Source organism: Sciurus carolinensis, chromosome X, assembly GCF_902686445.1.
Source record: "Sciurus carolinensis chromosome X, mSciCar1.2, whole genome shotgun sequence".
Lineage (NCBI taxonomy): Eukaryota > Metazoa > Chordata > Mammalia > Rodentia > Sciuridae > Sciurus > Sciurus carolinensis.
Window position 1 is genome coordinate 104,646,958 of NC_062232.1, and position 16,688 is coordinate 104,663,645.

At 35.1% G+C, this 16,688-nt stretch overlaps 1 protein-coding gene across 2 annotated transcripts in view; it reads right to left on the bottom strand.

Moving 5' to 3' along the window:
• Tenm1 (teneurin transmembrane protein 1) overlaps window positions 1–16,688 on the bottom strand; it is a 741,978-nt gene that overhangs the window by 500,856 nt on the left and 224,434 nt on the right. For both annotated transcript variants that reach the window (XM_047535396.1, XM_047535395.1), the window contains one exon: window positions 15,079–15,352. In XM_047535396.1, coding sequence (XP_047391352.1) covers window positions 15,079–15,295 — 217 coding nt within the window. In that variant the 5' untranslated portion in view covers window positions 15,296–15,352. The remainder of the gene's footprint in view (window positions 1–15,078; window positions 15,353–16,688) is intronic.

Consider the following 16,688-nt stretch of genomic DNA (forward strand, 5'->3'; position numbering starts at 1 on the left):
GGTGACACTTGTATATAGAATGAAAAATTAGAATTCTTGTGATAATGTAGGGATGGAAAAATCAACACAGCACACTATCAGGAAAGTTTGGTGATAGGACAGAAATAGACTCAAATTTTCTGTATCTTTTAGGGGGGCAGGCTTAGTGTGGTCCTGCCTGCAAGGCGTGTTCTCTGAAGGCCCTTTACATTCTTTGTGATTCAATTTTAAGTGCTTTGAACTTTGGTTCTAAACCTGAGTAATAAAACCTGCTTAATTGTGTTTTTTTTAATAGCTTCTGTATTTTAAAGCTTTATTTTAGCAAAGGTGCAAGTATTTTACCAAAAATAAAATACTTATGAGAAGTTCATTTGACTAGTTGAAAAAATAACTTTTGATGATATTTTTGTTGAATCCAGAGTCAGGTAATTCTGGGTCATGTTGAATGCAGATCCTACAATGTTCTTATGAAGGTACAATTCTAACAACGTAAGCCCAAAAGTGTACACTGAAATGTAAATTTCAATCCCATAATACAGAGACACATGTAAATATGAGTAATACACATACATTTTAGACAATCATATTAGTACATTACAACCATTAACAAAAACAAAAGGTCTCATTTTATTAGGGTATTTCTGTTTCCATTCACTCCTGGCAGATGGAATTGATAAAGAGTAAAACAGATATGAAGCTACCTCCAAGTTTTCAGGTTCTTTTAATTTCTACATTGTGTCCATTCTTGAAAGACTTCTATGTCTAAAATCTAGTGCACTAAAAGTAGAAGTAACTGACCAAACTCTTACCCTTCTACATACTCATGTAGTCTTAAACCAATTCCATATTCAAACCCAATTAAAGGCAATTGGAAAAAAGCAGAAACATACATGTTAGAAAGTTTTTGTTGGGGCTGGGACAGAGCTCAGTTGGTAGAGTACCTGCCTCACATGCACAGGGCACTGGGGGTTCAATCCCCTGTACCGCCAAAAAAAAAAAAAAAAAAGGTTTTGTCACTGAATTTTAGGCTAAATATTATTAACTGCAAAATTTATGAAATCACATTTCAGTTGTGTAATTATTTTATCTAGACTTGATCTTTGTCAAGATCAAGATACTAAAATGATCACATACTTTTCTCAAACCATTCAGACAAAGCACCATAAAACTATAGTCATTTTCTCTGAAAATAAAAAAAATGTATTTAGCAATCAATGTGGTCAATATTCAAATTTGAACCTCTTTTCAATTACCAGAAGCTCAGTGTTATACATTTAATAAATGTATTTGTCCAATAAATATTTATTTAATGCTAGTAGGTGTCGAATACTATCCCAAGTTCTAATGTAAATTCTAAAAACATGATGGCAGAAAGATGACACAACCAGCCCACTAATATTTTTAAGTCAAAGTGATCAGTCATGTTCCATGGTCAATCAGCAAAATGTACTGGTTCTGTCAATTCAAATGTGGTTTGGAAAGAACACACTAACTGACCATGTTGGCTATGTGATCCAGTTTGGATGCTTCAGAAATCAGCTTTATTGCCATCTATCCAACTGGTAGTCTGAGGGTAACCACTGCAAAATCATTGCCACCCACTAACACTTTACAAGCATACCTAGGGCTTAGAGTACTTGAGATGGGAAGCTATGGGAGCAACAGGAGGCTTAAGTATCCATGCATGAATTTGAGATTCTGCTTCTCTTCCGTTTTGTCTTATGTACAAGTATGTCTTTCTTAAGAAAATGTAATCAATGGAAAAAATCAGAAAGCAATTCTGTTACAAACTAATTCACTTCATTGTCCCATATACATAACTATATGTATAAATACATATCATTACCAAATACATGACAGAAATGTGTAGGTAGCACATAAAACACACAGTAAAATTCTTCATTTCTTGTGACTACTCCAATTATCAAAGCCATGGATTACTTTTTTTCCAATTAGAGAAGGTGATTTGGGGCCATATTTATTGATTAATTTGAGACACATTAGCATTCAGCCTGCTTATATGTAAATGTGATCATTTTTCCAAGTGTTCTTGAAATTCTGGAGTTGAACCATTAATGAGAAGACATAATTGGACTTTAGGAGTGAAGACTTCTGTCTCAGTTGAAGCTTGGGAAATGATTCTTAATTCAAACCTTTAAATTCTATAAAGGGTTTGGGCGTGTCCTTATTAATATTTTTTGCCTTTGAGCTCATTTCTAAGGCTTTTTTCCATGACATAAAAGACACAAAGGGTCATTTGCTCAGTTAGACTCAAGAGCAATAAAATTAAATACTTCATATGTTACAGGAATGATTGGCAGCAGAATAGCACTGCATATGGTTCAGCTTATACTGACAGGGCAGGAGAAGCCTCAGCTTTTAGTATAAAGGCTTCAAATGAGAATATATCCAAGATTTCAAGGGATTCAAGATTTATCTTCTGTCACCACTAAAACCTTTTCAGAATTATAATGAGAAATAAAAAGTGCTGAAAATAAATAGAACTTATTTGTATATATGCCAGTTCTGCATCACAGATGACCAAAACGCAGAATAAGTTTTCTGACAGGACACATTGGTTTTCCTCATAGTTATGCTTTTGCAGATATTTAAAACTGCTTTTGATTGTTGAAATGAATATAAAGCTACATTTCAAAATGCAATTCTGACTCTTCCTCAAATCTTTATAATAAAAGAGAATCAGCACATAATACAGAAATAAAATAAACTCTCAATTAACCCTATAAACTAAAACCCTTCAAGATACTGCAGAGGTTCCCTGTTATCTATTCAACCAAATTTCTGCCTTTTTCCTTTATTTTTCACGTTTAGCAACTGCTTGCTCCTATATTTTACCAGCCTCTGTTTTTCATCATTCTTCTAAGGTCTTATCTTTCAGTCATGTTATCTATTGTGTTTGTCATTCAAATTACCCACCTTACCCTTGTCTGTCTTTGTGTTAACCATACAGTAAGTGGGCCCCAAAGGGTTAAGAGGAACAAAACAAAGCTTGTTTCCTTAGTCTTCACAATCCCAGAAACAGATATCCCCTTTGATCCTGGCTTGTACCTGAAGCAATTCAAAAGGAGAAACCAAATTATGTTCCCAGAAAAGGATAGTTGCTTTGTCTCCCAGGGAATAGTCATCTATGTGACACTTAGCCCAACAGCTAGTCTTTTCCTTCTGAAAATATGAAGATCCTCAAAGGCAATACAAAATTCTACAGAGTAAGGTTATTTAAAAAGAGAACCCCAGAATCATCATGGGTAGCTTTAAAACTAGATTTAGAAAGAAATATTAAAATGTTAAACATAGCATTAAGCAAAGTGCAGAGGTAAGAGATAATTTCTGACTGAAAGCAAAAAGCCATGTGACTTTAAAAGTAGCAAAATAATTGAAAAACTGACCCAGCTCTGTAGCAAATGCATGTCCAACAAGAGACTTGAAGGTCAAAGGCATAATTGCAATTTTAAAAAATGTCTATGATTACCTGTAATTGTATAAAGTTAAAGCATCTACACAGAGAATTATTTCAATAAGATTTAGTCCTACTAAGTGACTCATTTGCTAATATATTGGCATCGGGAGTTAATGAGTTATGAAGGACTATGGCTACCCAAACTCATAACTGACTGATAAAGAGTAAAAGAGCTTTACAGAAATGATGAACTTCAAAAAGATGCATGAAAATAAAACTTCTATGCTTCACCACTGTTAACGCCCCTTCCATTTTTCTACTTATCCACCTCCCTTTCTTTCTCCAAATTCAGGTTTCAAAAGTACCTGTACAATATTTTTGGTACTCATCAGCATAACTTGACAATATCATTTGTGTGAAGAGTGTGTTGTATAAATATTTATATGACATATCACTTCCCTTGTTAGAAACAAAACTCCAAATCTTTAAATTTGGTACTGGATGGAAAACTTACTAGTTTGATGATATTGTACCAAGATGACATAATGACACCAAGCATCATGGCACACATCTGTAATCCCAGGGGCTCAGGAGGCTGAGGCAAGAGGATCTCAATTTCAAAGTCATCCTCAGCAACTTAGTGAGGCCCTAAGCTACTTAGTGAGAACATGTCTCAAATAAAAAAATATATATATAAAAAAGGGTTGGGGATGTGGCTCAGTGGTAAAGCACCTTTGGGTTCAATCCCTGGTATTTAAAAAAATGAGAATGCCAATTGAAGGTGAAACTCAGAGGCAGATTTCACTTCTTAGTAGCCTCATACCCCTAATGCCTTGTAACTTTGCCTTCAGTGCTAAATCTTAGAGGAAATAAGTTCTGTTAACTAAGGGGAGTAAAATTCCATTAAGATAGAATCTTAACCCATGGCCTGTGGATATAGTCTTCAACAGCTTCCTGAATCTCATGAAATGTATGACAAACATTACACACAAATATTGTATGTGCATACTTTTCTGAAAATACCCAGAGAGTTAATCAGATTCTTAAAGCATTTAGTAGCCCTCATTCCCACTAGGCATTGGAACACATTGAAGAATTTTTCAAAGAATGGAATAATGTGATTTGTGTTTTAGAAAAATCACTGGTAACAACATGGAAGGGAGTCTGGAGCTTGTTTCTTTTGAAGAAAATTTAACACACAACATGTAAGTCCTATCTTAAATCAGTTACACAAAGTGGCAATCAAAAAGTATAGAATTTCCAACTTCAGTTTGGCACTCAGTACGTTTCGAAAACATTTTTCCAAACGAGAATGTCTATTTAAATCTCACAGTACAGTGTGGACATCATCTACTAGAGATGTGTAATAAGAGTACCATGAGTATACATCTCAGCTCCGTGAATTACTCAAGCTGTGTGACTCTACAAATATAGGGGTCATAAATAAGAATTTAAATATTAAGTATTTGCACAAAATCTTAACTGTCTCAAAAATTAAAGAAATAAAATAGGGGTCATGATGATTATCTTTACATCATACAGTTGCAATAAAGACTAAAGAAAAATCATATGCAAACCCACTTAAAAGAGTACCTAACACTGATTAAAAGAGTAATTTTTTTAATGTTCCTACATATCCATCGTCAGTCCTACCTTACCTGGGCTCCAGATATGTATGTAAAACTTTCCCTTTGCCTAGTCTGAAACCTTTCTCACTATTCATCTGAAGCTCTTCACTCAAACTACACATTCAGAGGAAATCTTGTCTCTTCTTTATCCAGGAAAGTTGAGAACATCAAGACATGAATTTCTTTAACTTCATGCCACTTTATTTGAGTTACTTCCTCTCTTGGAGTTTGCAAAGAGATCCAGAAACATTCTTCAATAGAGCCTTATTCCAGCAATTTTATTCACTTGCATGTACTCTTCAAATCCTTATGATTTTCCATCTTTCTCTAAAACCACTGAAATTGCTACTCTAAAGCAGTGGATCCCAGTCTCAGATGCACACTGGAATCCCCTGAGGAGATTTTTTTTAAAAGCTTGAGTCCCATCCCCTGCAAATTCTGATTTAATTGGTGTAAGGAGGAGGCTTGGCATGTATTTGTAGAAATCTCTGGATGATTTTAATATCCAGTGAAGGTAGAAACTCTCTGGTCTGAAGTCAGTAAAGATGTGTGAAACCACCTGTTTTACTGCCTTTTGTCAATTTTAATTCTATTTGTTAATTCTGAGGAATTTGAAAATAGCAGTTACATCTTCTTGCTGGAAAAATCTTCTCTATTAGCTTATGTGATATTCTTTCCTTTTGATTCTTCTCTGAAATCAAGACCACTTCTTTTCTGTTCCCTATTTTAAACTCAAGTGGTCTCAGGGTATAATACTTGGCTCTCTATTTCTAACTGTACATATTCTCACTGGATGTTACCTCCTACTCCTACAACTTCAAGAACCACTTGGTTATATTTCTGTGAATAACGACAGTAGAATTTTTTTTTGACAGTAGAATTTTAATACTAATTGTATTGAATCTGTAGATCATTTGGGTAGTATGGATATTTTAATGGTATTAACTGTCTCCACACACACACAAACAGACAATGCTCAAACTTGACATGGGAATTTAGAGCTGTCTATTTGTGCATACTAGTTATGGCAATGGGCTCTAATGTCGAATTGCCTCGATCTCAATCCCAGTTTTATTCATTTGTAAAATGAGCATAATAATGATCTCAACCTCATAGCATTGTTGGGAAGAATAACATAATCCAGCTAAAGTAACTTACTCAGTGCCTGATGTTTCATAATTGTTAATATTATTCTTAATCATTGACATAATTCTCTAAAAAGAGTACATGGTTGTAGCTTCCAGACCCCCAAAGTATATACTTTACACATACCACCATTATAATATTGATCATTTTGCATCAATATTGTTGATATATACCTGTCTTCCAAACTGTACTTTGAATTCTTTGAGGGAAATGATTGCTTCTTATTCAGAGTTTAACATAGAACTTGGCACAGGCAGACCATTCATTAGAAATAGGTTTCATCTAACTCTAGAGTTTCACTGACTTTAATTGATTATCAATGCTTGCATGGAATGCCATACTGAAGAGCATGTCAGTCTACATCTGAACTCAACAGACAAAAGTACCATGAAAAATTAGGAGAATCTGCCATGGGACAGGTAGAGGAAGCAAAGGCACAATTGCCATGGACATTTCATTCCAGTTTTAGATGCTATATAAGAAAATTGTTATGGAATAAGTTTTCATGAACAAATGTTACTGGCTGAAAGACTGAGCCAATTGGAGTGATTACTAAATAATTTGGTTAACTTTCCCTTATAGTCTAAGTTCTTTTAGAGCACTTATAGATTTTTATGCTAGAAACTTAGGACAACTATGGGAATAACATGCTCACAGCAGAAAATCCATTATATTTGATCAAATGCTGTTGAAATTTTCATTTTATTGCTACATAATATTACACCTGCCATCTGTGATCTTTACTACATAAATACAGATCCTGAGATTAAGAGTTCTTTCAAGGAAAGATTTTTGCAGGAACTCTTATCCAAACCATCTAGATATAAGCAAAGGGTATTTTAAAATTCTGATAAGTGCTTAAAATAAGAACAAAGAAATTTACTTTTCAAGTTTAGGCTTCTGTCTATTCCTTAAATCCACAAGTGGCAATGCTGCATAAGCAGCTTCTTGTTGTGGGGATGAAGTGGTTCATTAACCTGGGGCAAGGAGGGAGAAAATAACAATCATGAGGGTGCGTTTATTTCAAGGTGAAGTTCATCCACCTAGCACAGTACCTGGAACATAGTTGACACTAAATGAATGTGGATGCATAAATGAATAAATTACCAAAAGGATGGATGGATGCATGATAGGTAAACTGTCTTCATGCAATCAGAATAAATACAAATCAGCAGTATTAATTTTTTCCACCAGATGGCGATGGTGGGAGATACAGGTTTACATTGTAATTGTGAAGAGGAAAACAATCAACCAAACAAAAATCACATTAGGACAAAAAGAAGTCATAAAAGAGCAGATTAAGAAGGGACAAATGAAATGCTTGGGTCTATGATCTTGTGTGATGTGTAAAAGTTCTTACCATCTCTCCTTTTTATGCAGTCCCAATTATACCCAGTTAAAAATTTATATTCAAAACTAATATTGTCTGTATAAAAATCATAGGGCAACTCTCATAACTAAAATTATTGTCATTTGGTTTATGTATTCATACATCTATATTTTCTTCTGTTTTATTCTAATTTCTTAGTTGATGCTCCTTTTGGAAGTGAGGTTACTTGGGAAATTCCAAGCTTGATCATCTCCAAGAAAACTATGCCTGCTATCCAACACTCCAAAAATTATAAAATAAGTCTTACTAGAGCTCATTGGTAAAGAATTGTAAATAATATTAGATTAGTGTCCATTCTTTCATTCGAAGGCTTTTGAAAGATAAGAATATCAGTTTTAGAATCTAGTACTCCAGTGTGCCGGGGGAAGCGGGTAGCTACTTTCTTGGTAAATTAAGATAAGAATATGAACATACTTTAAGATGGAATAAAGTATGCCCTCAAAACTAGCCCTGAATTGAATAAAATATTAACTTCCTTTCTAAATGTAGAATCAGGCTCAGAAATATGTCTTCACAAATTATATAGCATATCATCCTTTTAACCTCTTTGTAAACCCTTGGTCACTGGAACATAAAGAGGCTGGCAAGGTTGCTACAGAAGGAAAGTAACATTTTATGAGTTCTTAAACATTTTCACATTTGTGTTGGCAATCAATCCCTATCACAATCCCCTGAGGTAGGTATGGGAGGCAATATAGTGTATGAAGAATGGGGGACTTTGGAGCCATACACTTGATTTCCAATCTTCTCATTACCTAGGCATGGAAATTCTGATAAGTTATTTCTAAGTTTTGGTTACCTCATCTGATAGACAATACCTCATGAAGTGTTTATCAAGAGCAAATATAAAACACCAAACCTAGCAGAGCCCTAGAACAGAATAGGTACAGTGATGATGATGATGATGATGATGATGATGATGATGTCAGTTTTTCAGTCAAGACATGATCATTGCACAGCTAGTAAATTTGCAAAGCATCAAGCACAGTACCTAGCACTATAGCAAGTACCCAATCGATATTATGTTTGCTTTCTTCCTTCCTGACCTAAAGCTCAATGATTTTTTGAGAACCTATAGGCACTTTAAAATATCATGCTATACACATTAAATATGTACAATTTTATGTGGCAATTTATTGATGTTGCTGCAGAATGAACCCAGGGCCTCAAGCATGCTAAGCAAAGAGTTTTACCATTGATCTATACCCCCAGCCCTTTTAACTTTTATTTTGAGACACTGTCTTGCTAAGTTGTCCAGACTAGCCTCCAACTTGTGATCCTCTTGCCTCAAGTCTCCTGTGTCATTGGAATTATAGGTGTGTCAATTTAAAAAATAAAAATTCAAAAATAATAATTTAAACTCCACTGCAATTAGGTTAGTGCAAGATGTAAGCCACTGCTATATGTTTTTGAAAGTTAATGTTTCCTGTTTACAGGCAGTGATACACAGAGAATTCCAGACCTCACAGAAAAGATGATAACTGAATCGACGTTTTGCCTAACATAGAGTAATTCATTTCTCTCGTACGTAACAAATTCTCCCTCTTAGGTATCTCTGCAGATCAGGCAAGTAGTGGCAGATGAAATCCCAAGTACCCAGATATTCAGCTCCTATTTTTTAATACACTAATTTATATAAATGTGCACTGAAGGATGGTGCTGACTAAAATTATAAATAGATTTAAAATGTGTTCATGTCAATTCATGGATGACAGATTCAGGTTTTTGTCCTTAGCCTCTTCAAGTCTCACCCTATAAATTTTCCCTGGGTGAGACTGCTTGCTCTAAGATGCTCATGAGATCAAATCTGTTTATATCCACAGTCCAGATCTGTTCTGAACCTTAGATACCCATTTCTAACTGTCTGATGGAAAATCCACCTGTATGTCACATTAGCTTCTTAAACTTAACATGTCCAAAAAAAAAAAAAAACAAAAACACAACTTCTGCCCATCTAAGCCCACTCATATTATGTTCCTTTCTTGGTAAATGGATCACCATCCTCCCAATTTCCCAAACTTGAAACTTTAGAGTTATCCTTAACTCTTTTTTCTCTTTCAGTCTTGACCATCAATCAATTACCAAGTCCTCTCAACTTGACCACACTATTGACCACATCTCTTGAATGTGTCTCTTCACCTCTTCAGTCATTGTTTAGACCTCCACTGCCATTCTTTTTTTTTTTTAGTTCTCAATGGACCTTTATTTTATTTACTTAATTTTATGTGGTGCTGAGGATAAAAGTCAGTGCCTCACACATGCTAGGGGAGTGCTCTACCACTGAGGTACAACCCCAGCCCACTCTACTGCCATTCTTAACTTCAGGTTAATTCAGTGGCCTCATATATCTTCTCCCTGCATCAAGTTATTCTCAATTGCAGTCCGCCTTCTGCTTTGCTGTCTACACTTGTACAAATCTCCTGTACACCTCTCATCCCCAAAATTATAATCCATAGTAGAATTCTGCATCAATTGAATGTTTTTTGTCATTCTTTTCTTCCTTCCTTTCTTTCTTTGTTTCATTCTTTGTTATTTCTTTCTTTTTTTTTTTTTTTTTTTGGTACCATGGATTGAACTCAGGAGCACTCAACCACTGAGCCACATCCCCAGTCCTATTTTGTATTTTATTCAGATAAAGGGTCTCACTGAGTTGTTTAGTGTCTAAGCTAAATTGGTGAGGCTGGCTTTGAACTCACAATCCTCCTGCCTCAGCCTCCCAAGCCACGGGGATTACAAAAGTGCACCACCATGCAATGCTGTTTTTTGTTTTTTGTTTTTTTCATTCTTAAAGACAAACAAAAATAAAGGAAGAAAGAAAGAAAAGAAAAAGGAAAACCATGCCAAATGTGGCATGCAAGTGACTTCATGATCTGGCTCCAATGTACCTTGCTCTAGTCATATTGAATGTTTCACCATTCCAGACCTTTTTATGGCTTTGCATTTTTCACCTGCTAATCTACATCTTGGAATGTTCTCCTGGTAAAATGCTCATTCAAAATTTAAGAACTAGATCAAATATTCTCTTTCTAAAGATTCTGATTCCCCTGAAGAAGTTAGCTCTTTTATCCTGTGTACTTCCATGTTACTGTATCAACAAAGAAGCTCCCACTTATCTGTGAGGAATACATTCCAAGACCCCCAGTGGATGCCTAAAACTTTCAATAATACTAAACCCTATATATACAATTTTTCCTAACCTACAGACCTATGAGAAAGCTTATTTATAAATTATTCACAGTATAAGATTAATAATAAAAACAATAAAATGGAAAAATATAATAACATCCTGTGATAGAAGTTATGTCGACACGTGTGTGTACACTCTAAGTATCCTATTGTATATACTCACCCTTCTTTTGTGATGATTTGAAATGATACAATGCCTATTTGTTGATATGAAGTGAGGTGAATGACAGTCATTGTGTCATGTGTTAGGGTACTATTAACCTTCTGGTGATAGGTCTGAAGGAGGATCATTTGCTTTGGGTGATCATGTGTCATTGAATTATGATGTGGTCGATGGTTGGATGTTCAAAGCAGTCAATGTTGTTGGATGAGAATACATAAGCTTGAAATTTTCATTTTCATAGCAAACAGATTTAGTATGGCCAGGTGCACAGTCTATTATTAATGGGACTTTAAATTTCAACCCTTTCTCCTCCAAGTATTTTTTAACTTCTGGGATAAGCATTGGTGGAGCCATTCCATAAACAAGATGACTATCACTCACACTTTCTGATTATATTGCCAGATCATGAACAGACGGCTTTCGCTTTTTTTTTTTTTTATCTTTGAGAGAGTGTGAGTTTTTCACTCTGTACACTATGCCTGGCTTTATCACAAGTCCTGCAGCATTAAAACACAGTACCAAGGTTAATCTGTCCTTCCATGTTTTATACTCTGGTGCCTCCTTTGCACTTTCATGAACATAGGTTCTACTGAGCCAGCCCAATTTTACCACAAGTGAAAACTTGCTTTGAATGATATTCTTTCTCCATAATCAACTTCTTTAATTCTCCTAGAAATGAGGCAGTAGCTTCATCATCAACGGAAGTAACCTCTCCAGAAATTTATATATTTTCTTGTACAAACATATTCCTGAATCTGTGTAACTATTCCTTTCTTTCAGCAAATGTCTTTGTGTCACTTGTTTCCAAGGATTCCTTGCTGAAGTCCTTATAAAGGTTCAATACTTTCTGGCTGAAAATGTTGCCATTAATTGAAACACATTTTATGTTCATGTCTTCCACCCAATTTAATGTCATTTCTATATTAACTTAGCACTCATCATGTGTTGTAGCTGTAACTTTCATGGTTTGAGTTGCAAAAGAAAAACTACTTTCCTTCTTCACAAGTTTACAGATAGAAGCTTTGTTCTTACCACAGATTTTAAAATCCAAAGCATATGATTCTTTTTCCTTCATTAAGTCAAGAACACTCCCCTTTTCATTTAAAGGAGGTATTTTGTGACTTCTCTTCGGTATACACAAATGGTCAATATCACTAATCCTATGCTTTGTAATCATTATTAAGTAAAACAAAGATTACTTGAACTTAAGCCCTGCAATACCACAACAGTCAATCTGATAACTAAAACAGTTACAAAACGGCAAAGGGACCTTTGCATATACAGGACAAATACACTGGACAAAGGAATGATTCTATCTGCAGGATAGAGAAGTGTGGTGGTAGATTTCATTATCCTACTCAGAATGGCATGCAATTTAAAATTTATGATTTATGAATTGTTATTTCTGGAATTTCTCAGTTAATATTTTTGGACCTTAGTTGACTGGATAACTGAAATCATGCAAAAAAAAAAAAAAAGCCATGAATAAGCAGGGAAACTATTAGGAAAGAACTTTTTATACTTTTAATTATAATGATTTATTTGAACATCTATTTCTCTAACATATATGAATTTTCTATAAGCAATAATCTTCATCCCTAGCATAGGACTCAGGGTCCTGGTACATATTAAATGCTAAATAAAAGCTTATTGCTTAAAAACATTTTGATAGGGAGTTAGCCTGGCATCATAGAAGACAAACTCACCTCACCCCAAATTCCTTTGGATCACACTACACAGACAAAATCTAGGGCTGGCTAGCATTTTACACTGACATTGTACAAAGTTGTTTATACTTTTAGAACTGTCACCAGAGTGCATTCTTACTTAAAGTCACAAAATATTAAGTCAACCATTCTATACCCCACCTCACACTCACAATTCACAATTAGGAGTTCATCTTCTGTAAGAATAAATTTATGGATGAATAGTTTAATGCAAACTACATCTTTCTTGTGTCATAATAGAGCCCAAAATATCCCCGCAAGAAAACATTTATCAGTTGTCAGGTAGGTACAAGAAAATTATTTTTGAACAAATGACATAATCTTTAGTTGAAAAAATAGGAGAGATTCAAATACATCAGTTGAAAAGACATATACAAAAGCTTTGTCAATTATGTTGAGATAAAAATCAATAATACAGTTAGCATCACATTTAATATATATTTAAATGTTATTATGAATATCTTAAATCTTTGCCTCAATTTAATTTTTTTTAATGTAAGATTTCAGCACTAATTAGAATACAGTAATTTTCCTTTGTAATAACTGCATTTGACAAGGTAATATTGGACAAGCAGTTTTTAATGCATGGTAAGCACTTGCATTTCATTTGATAGCAACTAATTCCTTAAAACAATTATGAGACATATACTACATGCAAGGTTTATAGAAAAACACTTATCAATAAAGAAATCATGATCCTCATCCTCATTGAGTGTACAATGTAGGAGGATATATATAATCATAATGAGAAGTAGGAAAGGGTACAAATAAAGTACACTCAAAGTTCATGGAGAAAGAAATTCCCTACACAATGGTATAGTGATAACGATGGGGGTGATGGTACAACAAGGGTTTTGTGGTGGTTGATGCTTTTAAGTTAGGCCTTGAGAGATAGTAGGATGTGGATAAAGGGAGATAGCAGGCAAAGACAATCCAAGATAGAGTCTGGGGAGGGAGATATAGCTCAGAGGTACAGCACTTGCTTCCCATGTATAAGACCCTGAGTTTGAACCCCAGCACTGCCAAAACAAATTTTCCTCAACAGGAAAGGAGACAACAGGAAAGGAGACAACACAACACAGGCATTAAAGAGAGATGTGGTGAGATACAGGCAAATTAGTAAGGAAACAAAAACAATCTAGGTAAGTTATAACAACAATAAGGATGATGAGAATGGAGGGAAGGTGGATTTGAGACATGCAGAGATCAATTCTACTGGATGAGACATCTCATAAGATATAGGAAATATGTGGTTGCTTGGGAGAATGGGGGCACCATTAACAGATGTCTAGTGATGGAAAGAGGACTGGGATTGAGGGTGTTAAGATGATTGCTTCCATTTTAGATATCCTGAGTGGCCAGTGTGCTATTCATGTGGTAGTGTCCAGAAGATAACTGAAAACTTAGGACTAGAATTCAGGAAGAAGTTCAGGGCTAAAAATAAATTTTGGGAAATCACCCAAGTAGATGTGATCATCAAGGCACCTGAGTAAGGAAATTTCAAAGGAATGATTCAATGGTCTTTAAACTTGAGCAGACATCAGATCCCCTAGAGGGCTTGTTAAACCACAAATTGCTAAGTTTCACCCCCAGGGTTTCTGACTCAATAGGTCTGAGGTGGGGCTTGAGAATTTACATCTTTAACCAATTCCCAATTAATGCTGATGCTGCTAGGTCAGGGTTCACACTTTGAGAACCATTAAACTAGATAAACAAATCTATTTTTTTTTTATCTCAGCATGACTTATTCATAACAAATGATCTGTGCCAATGCCAATACCCATTTTTCTATAAAGTTAAAATAATGCCTGATACTGTTTATCAATTGAAAAGAAATGGAAAATCATATTTCTACCTACCTGTTAGATATTTCCTGTTAGATATTTTTTTGTCAATTCATAATTGAGAAGGCAAGGCTGTCCAAAAAATGCTCCAAAATATCACTGTGCTTAAAAAGGGGTGGAGCTCCAAAAATGCTTACTTTCCCTTTAGACTGTCCAGCACAAGGTTTCTGCAATCTGTTGATAGACTTTCTGAACCTTTGTTTGGTGGTCTCCACTAACCTGCAAGCTTTTTCAACAGCTACATATTTACTTGAGACTTTTGTCCCATATAGGCAATGGCTTGAAAAGCACTTAGCTGTTTACTTTTCATCTTACTATAAATTATTTATCCTTTAGTCTGTAAATGGCTATTTGTAGGATTAGACAAATTTTGAATGCTCTGATAAGAGGATTGTTGCACCCAAATTCATGCATAATCCATAAAAAGCACATGTAACCCACAACCTCAGCTGGGTTAGCATATGAAACAGATTCACTGAGCAGTGCAAATTATTAACCAGTTAACATCAGCAAATTTGTTTTTGAAACACAGGTTTAAAAACACAGCATTCCCTAATGAGAAGTAATATTAGTTTTAAAAATCCAATAAAAACATACCTTGAGTAGACTTCTCTACCTCTTTCCTCTTCCTATTCTGGCTATTGTAATTCATCCTCAGCTCTTGGTTGTACTCATGCAGAGTTTCCCTGGAGTTGTAAGACTGTCTTGGTTTTCTTCCATCTTCACTCTCATCTGAAGAACTGGTATAAGCTAGATCCATTTCATGCTTGACTTTAGACAGCGGCTGGTAAGGTTTGCAGTCTGTTTGCTCCATCTCTGATTAAGCTCAGTTTCATGAAAAAAAGGAAGAACTCCTTTAATGAAAGCACTCCTGGAAGAGATAGGGAAAACACAAGCCTTCTTAGATTTGTCCTTTTGCAAGGAAACACATCTGGCAGATTCACAATTGGTCCTGATAATACTATCAAAGGAGTGAGGCAAAAGACAAACTAGATGACATGAAGCTAGCCGGAGGCAATAATAATACTGTGTTACATGCATACATTGTCAAGCATTTAGGATTAAGCTGGAGGTTGCAGCATCAGAAAATACTCAAAGTGAAAGACAGTCTTCCTTCAAAAACAGTTGTATTTGAATGCAAATAAAGGACAATTAGACAATGTACTTTACAATGCACGTGTGTTTTCACTGCTGAAGTCAGTATTTAGATTAAAAAAAAACAATATTATCAGATTTGGTAGTGGCCAGGAGTGCAAATATTAACCCAGCACAACCCACGCTTGAAATAAAAACTGCTAAGAGAACTACATTCAGAAAGAACACATTCTTGCCTCTGGTTTAATATTACATTTAAGGTAGGGACTCTGAGGAAGGGAATGATTCTGAGTGAGAAAGGCAGAACCAGAGCTCATGAAATGAAGTGTCCTTGAGGGGGACTGAGCTCTTTGTGTTCATATTGTGACTTTTGAGCCTCCAGGCTGCAGAGGATTTTTAATGAGTTAGGTGGTGGTAAATTTTTGTTCTTCATAGTACTGAAAGAATGTAAACAACACTTCTTGTGACTATAATGGTAAGGAAGAGCAGGATCTAAATCGGGTTTAGAAATGCCAACATTAAATTTCTTGATAAATCACTGAAAGAACCCCCTTTCCTTACAGAATGCTGAGCTAGGAGCCACTGAAGCTCTTAGGACCAATAGAAGCATTAGCTGCCCTACTTAGCACTGAGAGGTTTGAGAAGATCAAGTGCCATCTGAGATGTCAAAGTCTTCTGTAAAGCTAAAAGCCCTGTAAAAATGCTCTTATTTTCCTTTTTCACATTATTTTATCAGCATTTCCATCCACTGCTGAAACTTTGCAATCTGGTCCTTACATAAAATGTAAAAAAATAAATAAATAAAAAAACCTAGTTTGAAACCAAATGAATATGATTCTATTTTGCAGTGGAATTGACTCCTTTATCTTTCTTCAGCTCTTCACCTTATGTACTTTCAAAGAAACTTACAAATATCTAGATAGTGGCTTCTCTATCTTGTACAGGATCTCACTTTTTGGAATTTCCATTGCTTTTATGGCAGGCACATAGAACACAAAAATCACTTAGTAAAGTTTTATGGACTGATTGATATGCATTAAATGGTACATCCTGCTTTGTAGTGTGAACAGTTTTACAGGTTGAGGTCTTATCACCCTAACTAAATGTTAAGA